Source organism: Rhododendron vialii, chromosome 4a, assembly GCF_030253575.1.
Source record: "Rhododendron vialii isolate Sample 1 chromosome 4a, ASM3025357v1".
Lineage (NCBI taxonomy): Eukaryota > Viridiplantae > Streptophyta > Magnoliopsida > Ericales > Ericaceae > Rhododendron > Rhododendron vialii.
In genome coordinates, this window is record NC_080560.1 from 39,656,522 (window position 1) to 39,669,437 (window position 12,916).

Consider the following 12,916-nt stretch of genomic DNA (forward strand, 5'->3'; position numbering starts at 1 on the left):
GAGAAAAAAATATTTTTTTATAAAAAATTTAAAAAATTTAAAAAACACATCTTTTTAAAAGCTTATGTTTACTTATAAGTACTTCCTCCATCCTGATTTATTTGTCCACTTTTTGACTTTTCATTATCCCAAAATATTTGTTTATTTGACTTCTAATTGAATCAATTTTTCCTTTTTGCCCCTTCTTTAGTGGAATAGAGTAATTTTTTTAAAAAAAATTGAGGGTAAATGTGAAAAGTTGTACTACATCCGTCCCAATTTAATTGTCACTTTTGGGAGTTCGTACCACTTTTCAATTGATTAGATCTTGTAATTTATAATATTTAAGGTGATTTTGAAAATATTGTATTATAGAACAAATCGAGATCTATCAAACAATATCCATATTTAATATAAAATTCATTACCAATTTAAAAATATAACTAATTTTTTTATCCAGTTAAAAAAATTAGAACAAATAAATTGGGATAAAGGAAGTATCTTTTTAAGTGTAATTATTGTGTTCCTTAAAAAAATTGAATTTTCAAAATTAAACAAATAAATTGAAATAGATGGAGTAATATTTTGGGGATAGAGACTAGTGTATTTATTGAGAAAGAGTACAATGGGGCCTACATTACATCTCTCACTCACACTACTCCCTGTGATTAGACAGATGGATGATACATCTGATTGGGCCCCATCTTGTTATACGAATACGTACATACAGATACACTGGTTCATGCTTCAGGATTCATGATCATCATTTTGACAAATGGCCTCTCTCTCTCTCTCTCTCTCTCTCTTGTTTTTTCTCTTGTTTTTTGTTCGATCGGAATACTCTCTTTTGTGATGCTCTTTTGTTTGATTTGACCAGACTGTTTCTTTTTCGTACCGGACTCGTGTCAAGTGTCAACGCCGTTAGATTTTTCAAACCATGAAAAAGTAGTTAGACGGTCCATGTCAACAAGTTCCACTCTCCTCTCCTCCATCTCACCTGTACCGAAAAATGTGTGGGGTACGGAATATGGGGTACCGAAACCGAAAATGCATACGTCATGCCACATGCGGCGTGGGGTCCACTTTTAAGTCCGGTTCGGTTTGAATTTTGAGTAAAAATAATAAATGAAGAGAAATAAATAGATAAAATTTATTAGAGGCCGTACATATGAATTTTAAATCTCCTAAATGAACGTGGACTAAAGATTTAAATCTATAACCACACCTAATTATAGATCAAACTTCACACAACCACGTGTGGATGTGTAAATGGATGTTGGTTGTAGGAGTGTTGATAATTCAAACCGTTCATTTTTAAAATAATTTTTGGAGTGGCTCTGCAAAAGATTAGCGCAATTGGGATATGTGTAAAATGACTGATCCAATCATGTAAGTTTGATGATGAATCCCGAATGAAAAATTCAAAAATTAAATCAAGCATTTACTTATATTCAATTGGGCTGATATATTACAAGGCCAATTTAAAATTTTGTTTTTAAAATTAATGACTAGTCCAGATTATTAGTGTAGGACCCAAACATGGGCCCGCATGGCATATGAACATTTTCTGTACTACTCCCTCCGTCCCAAAATGTTTGTTCGGTCCGCAAAACGGGGTATTAAAAATAATACAATTTTTGCAAGAAAAAATCGAAAGTTTTTTAACAACTTACTAGATATCAATGAGTATTTTTAATTTGTGAAAAAAGTCAAAATTTTTTCTTGAAAAAATTGCATTATTTTTATCACTCCGTTTTGCGGACCGGACAATCATTTTGGGACGGAGGGAGTATTAGTCGGACTACTCTAGTATAATATACAGTCGTGCTACAGTTCCTGATCGAAGGGATCCCGACGGCACGCCAGGCCCACTCCGGCCACCGGACAGCTGATCGGAGCCGACCAAAAATTTAAAAAAAAAAAATCGAGTGGGCCTATGCGAGAACCAACGGCATCCGATGTGTATAGGTGTGGCTGATCCAAACACTCCATTTTTTTTATACAAATGCATGCAAAAAAATAGAGTGTTTGGATCGGTCATCTACATATATCGGATGCCATTGATTTTTGCGTTGACCCACTAGATTTCTTTTTAGAATTCTTGGTCGGCTCCGATCAGCCGTCCGGTGGCCGGAATGGACCCGACGTGCCGTCGGGATCCTTAGACTTTCTGTATAATATAGTTGTATGTTTTTACGAAGAGATATCCGAGCCAATTGCATCCTGTATAATTATTGCGTGGCATGGAGACATCGTAACGTGTTGCCGCACACCTTCTTCTGTCACACATCCATGTAGGGATTACACATCTAGTCCTAAAACGCCACTTGATTTTACGATGGACAGGGATGTTGTGACATTATGGGACACTTCCTTCGTTTCAATTTATTTGTTTATTTTTATTATTTGGAATCTCCTACAAAATTATTCACATGTTTTAATTTATAATATTTTTTATATGCAATATGGATCTTGTTTGATAGATCTCAATTAGATTTAAAATATGATGTTTTCTAAATTTTGTAAAACATTATAGATTATAAGATATAGACAATTTTTTAAAAGATATATATGTCAAAATTGAACAAACAAACTGGAACAGAAGGAGTAATATACAAGAACACCTAACTTACTAGTAGCGAGCATCTCCCTATGTTTTCTCCTATTCCTAAAGGAAACTGGACAGTCCAATTTAAGAGCTCATCAAGTTTTTTTTTTTTTTGGGAAGAGCGAAGCAAAATTCATTAACGTGGGAGGGGGAGAGTTTCCAACCAAAAGTTGGAAACAAAGCAAAGGGCAGAGCCAATTCAACACCTAAGGGTTTAAAACGCCTAGATAATCAATAAGCACAAAATCCAAAACGCCAAAAGCCCAGATACAGCAAATAAAGCCCAATCCAAAAGAAACTTAACCCTAGAAGCCGTCGCCGATCACCTCAGACAGAGCCACCACCACTGCCGGAAAACACCACACCTCCACAGGCCACCCACGGCAAAGAAGCCCGAACCCAGAGCAAGCCCAATCTGTCGCGGAAGTTACACCAAGCCGTTAGGAGAAAACCGGGCCGCCCAACGATGGCCACGGCGAGAGCCAACGCCAATCGCTCCACCGAACAACCCATGCCGTTAAGTGAAATCAAAGGACCCAACAGTACCTCCAATCGGGAACAACAGGTCGGCTAACAGACGAGAGAAAAGCGCGAACAACATGGGAAAGGGGTCGGAAAAAAAAGAGATCTGAGCCGGAGAAGATGGGGGAAACGGATCCTTACCGGACGAAATGAATCTTACCAAAACTACTCTCCAACAACCGAGAAACCCCAAAGATGATCCGCTAGCCGAAATCAACACTCAAAAGACGAATCTGGAGAAACCCACCCGTAGACAGCCACAAACTCCGGCAAAATCTAGCAAACAACTAGCACTACCACTACCACTGAAAACCACCGTCACCGCCAACTCGTTGCCACACCGATCAATTTTGTGAAATAAAAGAAAAGGAGGATTAAAATGAAGCAGAAAGGGAGGAGAAGGAGAAGGAGAAGGCGGAGAGGTAGAGATAGATGGAGGAGAAGAGCCCAGGAGAGTAAAATTAAAATCATGCTACAAATAAACACTCAAATGAATTTAAACTAGACACTTGTTTCTACTAATTCTTTTCACTACAACTTTGTAGCTTTTTAGTTTAGACGTTCATATGAAACTAATTTTTTTTTGTCAAAATTATAAGTTGTTTCCACTAAATTAAGAAATTCCACATTTTCTTCTACTAACCCAACACTTTTCAACTAGTGAAAACAAATTTTCTACAAATACTTACAAAAAGTAGCCTACAACTTCTAGCTTAGCGAAAACGCCCCTTTTAAATGATTGTCAAACTTTCTATAGAACCCATGCCTTAATCATACTAGCATGCTACTATTTCCCTTGAAGAATTTGAGTTCATCGTAAAGCACAAGCGAATTATTATGTCCATATACATCCATCTCCTTTTATGTATGCACAAACACTCACTTCTGACCAAAATGGTGGGTAACTTTTGACGAGCTTCCAAATGATTTGCTTAATTTATGGGCTGAGACGGCCCTACCACATTAGGGCCCCCCTATTCCAATCACATTAATGCTTGCAGTTTCAAAATGCAAAAAGTACCCCACATGGGTATTTTGTTTTGAGTTCAATTGAGACACTTTTTACATCCACCAAAAGAAAAAGAAATTGGAGACACTTGAGTTAGAAGATTAGTAAAATATGTTGGAGAGAGAGAGAGAGAGAGAGAGAGAGAGAGAGAGGGGCTTCTTGCCAAGCCCATTCTCTTGCATGAGAGAGAGAGAGAGAGAGAGAGAGAGAGAGAGAGAGAGAGAGAGAGAGGGGCTTCTTGCCAAGCCCATTCTCTTGCATTGTCTTATTTTTTGTTTCCATCATATATAAACCCATATAAACATTTCATGCAAAGGCCACAACCATTCCCAACTTACATCTCATTTTCCACCTAATACATGTTATGTATAAGATACTCACTACCATAATTAGAGACTCATTAAGGCTTGGGATTAAAAGAAAAAGAAAATTTCAGAAGGAAAAAAAAAAAAGGGTGGAAAATAAGAACTAAAATGGAACCCGTTTCAAATGTATTATAAGAGCCATCAAGACTTGTTGAGACCTGTAACTGAAGCAACAGTACCGCAAAGTAACCATAACTTTATAGCAAATTCACATCACACTGCAACTTGAGGTGTTCTCATCACTGAAGGCGTGGGTGTACGGGTCACCTGACCCGCCTGCCTGAGGCGGGTATGGGTACGGGGGGTACGGGTAAGGCGGCATGTAATTCACCGCAGGCGGCGGGCGGGCGTACATCATGGGCTGAAACCGTTCGTTTCCGTTTGCGCGCTGTTGGGCCATCATCATGGCCGCCAGTTGTTGCTGCTGCTGCTGCTGCTGCTGCTGTTGTTGCTGCTGGAAGTAAGGGTTACCGGCCGCAATATCCGGGCCGGCTCCAGCAAAGTATCCGCTGGCACCGGCGGGAAGGCCTTGGACAGCCGGTATTTGGCCCATGTTCTGGCCCATTATTGGGATGTTTCTCATTTGACCCATCTGGGCCATGGGCATGTTTCCTCCCATCTGGCCCACATTCCCACCAGCCATGCCCTTGAACCCATTGGGGATGTTGGGAAAACCTTGAATACCATCACTCATTCCACCCCCTCCTTTCTTTCCGCCATTACCACTAGTATTCCCATTTCCACCACCACCACCAGCACCGCCACCGTTTTTGTTTTGAGCCCCGAGACCATTGTTTCCATTTTTACCCTCCGCAGGACCACCAGCTTTTCCGCCATTTTTCCCACCACCAGCTTGATTTTGATTGTTGTTCCCATTACCACCGCCGCCGCCTTTCTTTCCACCACTATTCATCTGAACAGGAATATTTCCACCGCCGCCGCCTTTGTTACCGTTGCCGACATTAGCGCCACCATTCCCACCCTTGGCCTGAGCATTCATAAGCTGTTGCTGTTGTTGCCCCATCATCATCACATTAGGCATCTGACCCTTACCCATCATGGGTTTCATCTTATTCATGGCATGGTGATGGGCATCATCCAACTCATCATCATCCTCATAATCGTCATCGTCATCGAATTCGTCATCGTCGAATTCATCGTATTCGTCGTCGCTCAGATCATCTTCCTCAGGCAAGTTGAACTTCACAGCCTTTTGGTTGGGCAATTTCATGTCCTTCAATTGGGGAAGTTTCATATCTTGGAGAGCCTTAATCTGCTGCAGCTGTTGCTGGAGCTGCTGTTGGTTCGGGGCCTGGCCCTGTTGTTGGCCACTTTTGGGCTGCTGCTGATTATTTGCATTTCCATTTCCACCCTTCTGATTCTTGTTATTTCCACCTTTGCCACTGTTGTCAATTTGCATGTTCTTGAACTGGTTATTGAGGTTATTTTGGTTAGATGATTTGGAAGCACCCCATAACTCTGCATGTTTCCCATTTTTTACGAGCTTTTTGATTAGTGTGGCTGAGTCTACATTTCCTGATACTGTCACCTTCCCCTGTTCTGAATCTATACTGGTTTTATAAACCCCTAAAAAAAAAACACATGAAAACAACGAAATTTCAGAATAATTGACACAAAAACACAGAGAGAGAGAGAGAGAGAGAGAGAGAGAGAGAGAGAGAGAGAGAGAGGCAAGTGATCAAAATTGGGTTATCAATTTCCTTCAGAATGTGTCTTTGGGCACTAAAGTGAACATAAAACGAGGGATCTAGAAATGAAAATTCAAAGGGAAATCCTGATTCACTCTGGTTAAGGTGTGTTCTTTTTTAAAGAAATTTTAGATTCCTCTAGTTGAGACAAACATAAACCAAACCAAACCAAACCAAATCGAGCTTTATGTCTCAATCACTTGAGATCGCTACATGAATCATTTTTCTCCATTGAGCTCTGTGAAGGACCACTTGTTCACACAAACCCATTACATATTTGGATTCATGTCATAAGATCTGACGGATTTGCTTAACGTGTTAGCTGTCAACTACCTAACGCACAACTCTTCTCCTTTATCCGGACTTGGGACCGGTTGTGAAATAAAGATAAGACTCTAAGCATGAACGAGGCGGAGTTAGTTGAGACAAACGTATGATCCAAAAAAATTTAATGCCAAACCAACAAAGACTTCAACAAAAACAAAGAAAAGTAACACTCCTTAAAAGTAATTCAATGGCAACCCAATAGAAACACAGAGAGAGAGAGAGAGAGAGAGAGAGAGAGAGAGAGAGAGCGCTATGAAAATTAGGAAGAAGGAAAATCATTGACAAGTGATCAAAATTGGGTACATTAATCTACTTAAGAATGTGTCTTTGTGCATAAAATAAACATTAAACAAAGGATCTTGAAAGGAAAAGCCTAAATCAACCTAATGGAGAGAGAGAGAGAGAGAGAGAGAGAGAGAGAGAGAGAGGATTAGGCAAAAACCAATCCATATGCAGGTGATGAAATTTGGGTACATGAATCTATTAAAAATTGTGTCTTTGGGGCAAAAATAAATAGTATAACAGAACAAATTGAAACAGAGGATCTTGAAATGGGATAGTTACCATCAATTTTCTGCAAGATTTTCTTGACTTTGCTCTTACACCCATCACAGTGAATGTTCACTTTCAGCACACAAGTCTGCATTGCAAAAACGAAACACAACCATAGAACCCAACAAAGATGAAATACGTTAATTCAATTGAGAAAACAGAAAAGGGAATAATAAAATTCCAATCTTGTCAACAGAGGATCTGCATATAAATAACAACAATTGCAAATGCATGATAAAAGGGAAAAAAAAAGGTAAAAGAAAGAAACAGGGGAAACAAATGGAATCCCAAGCGGTTCAGAACAAGAAAAGCATTTCTTTAAGAGCCTATACGTACAGATAGGTATCTATATATGTATAAATAAATTTGAAAGAGTACCTGGATCTTCAAAAACTCTTCTTTACTCATTTCTTCCACTCAAAACAGGGCAACAAGAATGGTACAACACACAGAGAGAGAGAGAGAGAGAGAGAGAGAGAGAGAGAGAGAGGGTAGGTGATAGATCTGAGAGAACCAGAAGAAGCTTAAAAAAATAAAAATGAAAATGATGCAATTAGAGATATAGATACAGAAATGGACTCCTCTGTTTTTCTTTGTTCTTGGCGGTTTTTCCAAACAGAAAAAAACAGGGGAAATGAGAGAAATTAAATGTGGGTCTGAGGCACTGAACAATGAGAGTCACAACAAAGAAAGTTCAGGCTCTAGAGAGAGAGAAGAGGGGAGAGAGAGGTGTTCAGAGGCGGTGGGTGGTGGACATTACTCCTCTGATGCCTCTGCTTCATCTATTTCAGAGTTGGAGAGAGTGTGTGTGTGTGTGTGTTTTTAGAGAGAGAAAGAGAAAGAGAGAGAGAGAGAGAGAGAGAGAGAGAGAGGCAGAGAGAGAACCCCAAAGCACCCTATGGTTGGGGCCTTTATTTATTGGGGGTTTTTTTTGGGTGCAGATAATGCCACGACTACATACTTTACTACCACTATCAATTGAAATAAATTTACACTCTTGCCCTCTTAAAATTGGAAAAAATTATCCAACTCTCTTTGTTCTCTCTTTCACCTGTTTCTGAACACACCTCTCTCTCTCTCTCTCTTCGTGTCTTCTTTGTCCCATTCAGATCCTGCTGCTGTATTGCCGTGAATATGTTCCCGTCCACAAATTCCTCCGCCGCTCCGCACAAAATCCATACCTCTCTCTCTCGGCCCAGAACAGAGCTCCAATGGACTAGAGATTTTCCGATTTTCCATGGACTGCTATTTTTATTTTGCTTCTGTCCAGAATTTTGGGATGAATTCGTCATTCAAGACTAACTGTGTTTCCAAATTTCGAAAGAAATCTAAACTACTTTGTAAACTTTGCTGCTCAAACTCCATAGGCTCAATAGAAACCAAATCCAATTTCCGGTGACTATATGACGCACTTTCAACATGATTCGAAACACCCAATCTCCTAATTTCGGGAAGGAATGACTCAATCTAGAGGTCCTGAATTTGTCAAAAGCAGAGTAGTAGAAGACGAGGCGAGAAAGACAGAGGATTTTCAAACGGAGCCAACCAGATTGGGTGGGGAAGGCGAGGTTGGGCTGGGTCTTGATGGGGGAGGGGTTGAGAGAGAGAGAGAGGGGGTTGTCAGATTGAATGAGGGCTAAGAGTGTCATTTGCAATCAATGTTCGTGGCACTAACACAATCAGTCGTAGCTGCCCTTTTTTTTTTTCTCAACAGAAGATGTAACCAGTTGATAGTTCATTAATTAAGCTGTAAGCCACTTGGGCCGTGGCTTGGCTTAGCTGCTTAGGGTGGTTTGGCTTGGCTTCAAATTAGGGTTTTTTTGTTTTTTTTGAACATGTAAAAGAGAAAAGGGAGGTAAATAAGAGAGAAATTCTATAGGGAAAAAAAAAAGAAGACATTAGTTTTTAAAACATTGTTTTTCGTATAATCTTTTTTGAAAATAACTTGTTTTTCCAGCATTAGTTTTTACATAATTCTCTTGAGATTTTCTTTTCTTTTCTATACTACTTTAAAAACCAACCAAAAAAGAAAAGAATCTTTTCTTTTTTTTTCCCTTTTCCTCTCCATTTCTGTCTTCTTGTTCCACACACTGATGAATTCTCTTTGAATTGTGATTTTTCTTTAAATAAATTTTGGATTGTGATTGTAAAAAAAAAAATGAAGAACCCTCTTTGGATTGTGAATGGTCAAAGCGTAAGACCGAAAAATCTATTTCTTTTTCGAAATGTAAACAAGCAGCAGATGTAAATAACACCTTTTTCAGATTTTTTTTTTCCTCTCCAAAATCGGATTGTTCCAATAAATTAACTCACAGATTTTCTTTACAAAATTTTCAATGCTTTGTGAGATTACCAAAATTGGTTGCCAAAGTGGCAAAGTCAGGTAGTATTCCACTAACTAAAATAAGTATTCATTTTTCAAATAAGGCTCCGTTCCGCTAAGATTCTTATTTTTTAAGTATTGATTTCCCGTTTTACCAGCCGGATTTATTTTAGTTAGTAGAACACACCCTAAATACTTATGTTTTGAATTAAAAGTTATGTATTGTGAGAGAATAATATGTCTCGTAAAACGAAAAATAAGTACTTAAAAACTAAAATCCTTAGCAGAAAGGGGCCTCAAATTACCAATTTGCCCACAGCACCCACATACAAGCGGATCCTCTTGGTTTTAATGGGTCTAGATCCGGTCTTGGGATTTCCTGATCCATAACTAATTGATGGTTAATTTGACAAATATTTGTGATTAGGTTATAGCATATTTGCAGGTACATACCTGAGAGAGATTTTTAGTACCAAAGTTGGATCCACAATATCTTGTGTAATACTATCGGATATAGTTTTGATTTTGAGTTATTTACCGGACCTGCAAAAAATTCAGATTTTGCAACTTAATTGAATTTGAATTCAATGGGCTTGAATATTATTGTTTGGCAAACACCATCCGTTTAACTTTCGTATATAGTTTTAATTGCGAGTATATTTTTATACAAAGTAGAATACATAACGATCATATGTATTGTTTGTCGCAACGTCTAATATTTAGGACCTTTAGATGTACTATTGATTGCGTTTAGTAGGCATATCCTCTTTTTGATAAATAAAAAGATTCACAATAGCCCGCCAATCTATTCAAACTACCATGGTATTATGGTAATTCAAACTGTACATAATTCATTGCCACGTAGTATTTGTGTCCTAGTAATAACTATTAGTTGTTGAAGACTCAGCTTGAATCTAGATTCTTTATTGAAGAGATAATCGCACAAATTCTACGAGATTTGTTTGATATTTCTAGATGTTTTGATCAAATCGCAAGGTTGAAAAAAACATACATCTAAAGTTGTTGATTTCGTCGACAACTCAAGGCTGAGGCTCGATGGTCTCTGGCGATTGGACTATCAAAGTTTATAGCAAGGGTGTGATGAACATAAACTCGACAAGGTTTATCTTAGATTGCCTTCGATTCACAAATTGCGTTTGTAAGATCTCTTGTACCTACGCATAAAATAGTGCTCGATTCTCTCTCTTACTATAATTTATCCTTTTGTAGGTTTTCCATTTTTTACATCTTGGTGTTCTTATTTTGATTATTTAGCACTTTACTTGATTATTGCTTAATCTAGCTTTTGATTGAAGCCCGGTAGATGGTTTGAAGATGCTTATAGATATTGGACTTGTTGAGCCATAGGCTACTTGTGATTGATTTTACTGAGGGCAAAAATGTTGCCTTATGGGAAAGGCCATTGAGTGATACCGATTCTTCTATTTCGACAATTTTTTTTTTAGTGAAATGTGGGTGGATTTTGAGCCATATCTGACCCGATCGGGGAGGAGAAATATTTGTCCATCACAACATCTCAAGACCATTCACCAGAACTCTACCAAAATGTGCAAGTAGACACAAGAACCCCCACAACCCAGCAACCTGGTACTAAATCAACTCAAACTCATTATCAGTGGAAGGGGGAGGGTTTTAACCCGGCTCCTAGTGTTGGCAATTTGTAAATTAAGGTTCTCTTCTTTTTCTTTTTATCCGATGTAGGACTTAACGTTCACACATATTTGAACAAATCTTTCCCTCACGTGTGAACCGTCAATTGGACCTTGATCTCACCTGGGATACCCACCCCATCGATAACGAAACGGAGGCCGAGTCCCTGCAGTGAGGCCAAAGCACTGCAACTTACAGCCACGCAAAACGACGCCGTTTCGTGTCAATTTGGTTATTTGTTGAATCTTTTCCCTTGATAACTCTTCTCCTCTCTCTCTCTCCGTACAAATCCCTTTGTCGTTTTCTTTGTTTTCTTCAACTTTTCTTCCTCTATTTCTCTCCCATGGCCCCTCCCTCTACCATCCACTGTTCTCACATCTCCCGCACGATCACCAACTCACTCAATATTTTTCCCATCACCCTGCTTCAGTTTTAATTTCTCAACCCCAATCTGATTCATTATCTATGGAAACCCCTCCATCTGAAATGGTTTCAGTGTAGGTGGGGAAACGATAGCAAATTGGGGGTTTGATTTCGGCAGTGTTCGGTGTTCCAATACAATTCGGCTATCCATCTTAACTCAAATGTAGAGTTAGAATTGATCTATAGAGGGACCAGTTGCAGAAACTACTTTGTGGGCATCCAACTTTTGATGCTACTTGATTAAACGTTTTCAAGAACTTGGGTGGACTTGTGAATTAATTGGTTGATTTTAATGTTGGATTACCGATGCGTGCCAAAAGTGGGAGTGAGTCGGTGGAGATGGAGTTGGGTTGTCAGGAGAGAGAGAGAGAGAGAGAGAGAGAGAGAGAGAGAGAGAGGGCAAGTTTCCCTTAATCCAATTTACGCAAGTTATATTCAAATTTACGTAGAAAACTCAAACTTAAGTTAAGTAGGAATTAGGATTTGTCATATGTTTGAAGAGAAAGAAAGTGCCAGCAAGAAGAATTCGGATTCGCTGAATTAACCAACGATTTATTGAAGTTGGAGTTCCAACTTCCAAGTTCAGCAATGAAGTTGGAAAAAGTCTTTCATCGAAGAATGGACAGCCTTGATGAAAGAGAGGGGCAAAGTGATTCAATTTCTCAACATAAAACATAGGGAGAGGGAAGAAGAAGAAGAAGGAGAGACAAAAGGGAGGCTTGCTTCAGCGAAATTACCCAATTAACACAAAACCGCGTCGTTTTGTGTGGCTGTAAGTTAAAGTGATTTGGCCTCATTGCAGGGACTCGGCCTCCGTCTCGTTAGAGACATCCAATACAGCACTCCAACATCGAGCCTTACTGTTTCTTACCCAGTTGGCTATATAAGATAGAATTAGACTAGAAGTCCCATTCGAGAGAAGCCATAGGCTTGAATTGCCTACTCTACTCTAGATCCCAATAATCAAGTGAAAGTCCACACCCAACTGCGGTGGGAATTTATATCACGGCGCCATGACACTGAGTCGAAACATACAAAAAGTTAGCGAAATAGTAATTAGATTGGCAATTTTTTCGGACTAAAGCAACATATTTGGCATGCCCCAACATTCCCTTTATTCCATGTCAAAAAAAAAAACATTCCCTTTATTGAACGGGTTCTGGTCAGGGTTGAACTTGCAAAACTCGAAGTCGACACAACTACACAAGTACTCTATTTTGTTATTTTTTATGCTCATCAACTCAAATCCGATCCGAAGTCAATAAGAGTGAAACCCGTTTCATGAACATATTTGAAATTTAACCAATGTGTAGTTGTCATTCAATGTAGTTAACCATCTGCATCCGTAGACATGTCATGTGTTTTATGCACTATCATGTAAATCTATTCTTGCGCTGGTTCTCATGATTCTCAACACTCGTGTCAGGG

General features: G+C 39.0%; 1 protein-coding gene across 1 annotated transcript; it reads right to left on the reverse strand.

The window, feature by feature from the left end:
• Positions 1 to 4,378: 4,378 nt before the first annotated feature.
• Positions 4,379 to 8,679, reverse strand: LOC131321661 (heavy metal-associated isoprenylated plant protein 33-like). Its single transcript, XM_058352543.1, has 3 exons — positions 7,450 to 8,679; positions 7,084 to 7,159; positions 4,379 to 6,070 (listed from the first exon to the last, which is right to left on the reverse strand). The coding sequence occupies exons 1-3, from the start codon at positions 7,477 to 7,479 to the stop codon at positions 4,692 to 4,694; spliced, it is 1,485 nt and encodes a 494-aa protein (XP_058208526.1). The 5' UTR covers positions 7,480 to 8,679; the 3' UTR covers positions 4,379 to 4,691.
• Between the last annotated feature and the right edge of the window lie 4,237 nt (positions 8,680 to 12,916).

Excerpts from the sequence above, each read along its gene's own strand:
- LOC131321661 (XM_058352543.1), bottom strand. The coding sequence starts at position 7,479 with ATGAGTAAAGAAGAGTTTTTGAAGATCCAG. Across the intron at positions 7,160-7,449 it reads AAGAGTTTTTGAAGATCCAG|ACTTGTGTGCTGAAAGTGAA; the intron begins GTACTCTTTCAA and ends TTTGCAATGCAG. Across the intron at positions 6,071-7,083 it reads AATCTTGCAGAAAATTGATG|GGGTTTATAAAACCAGTATA; the intron begins GTAACTATCCCA and ends TTTTTTTTTTAG.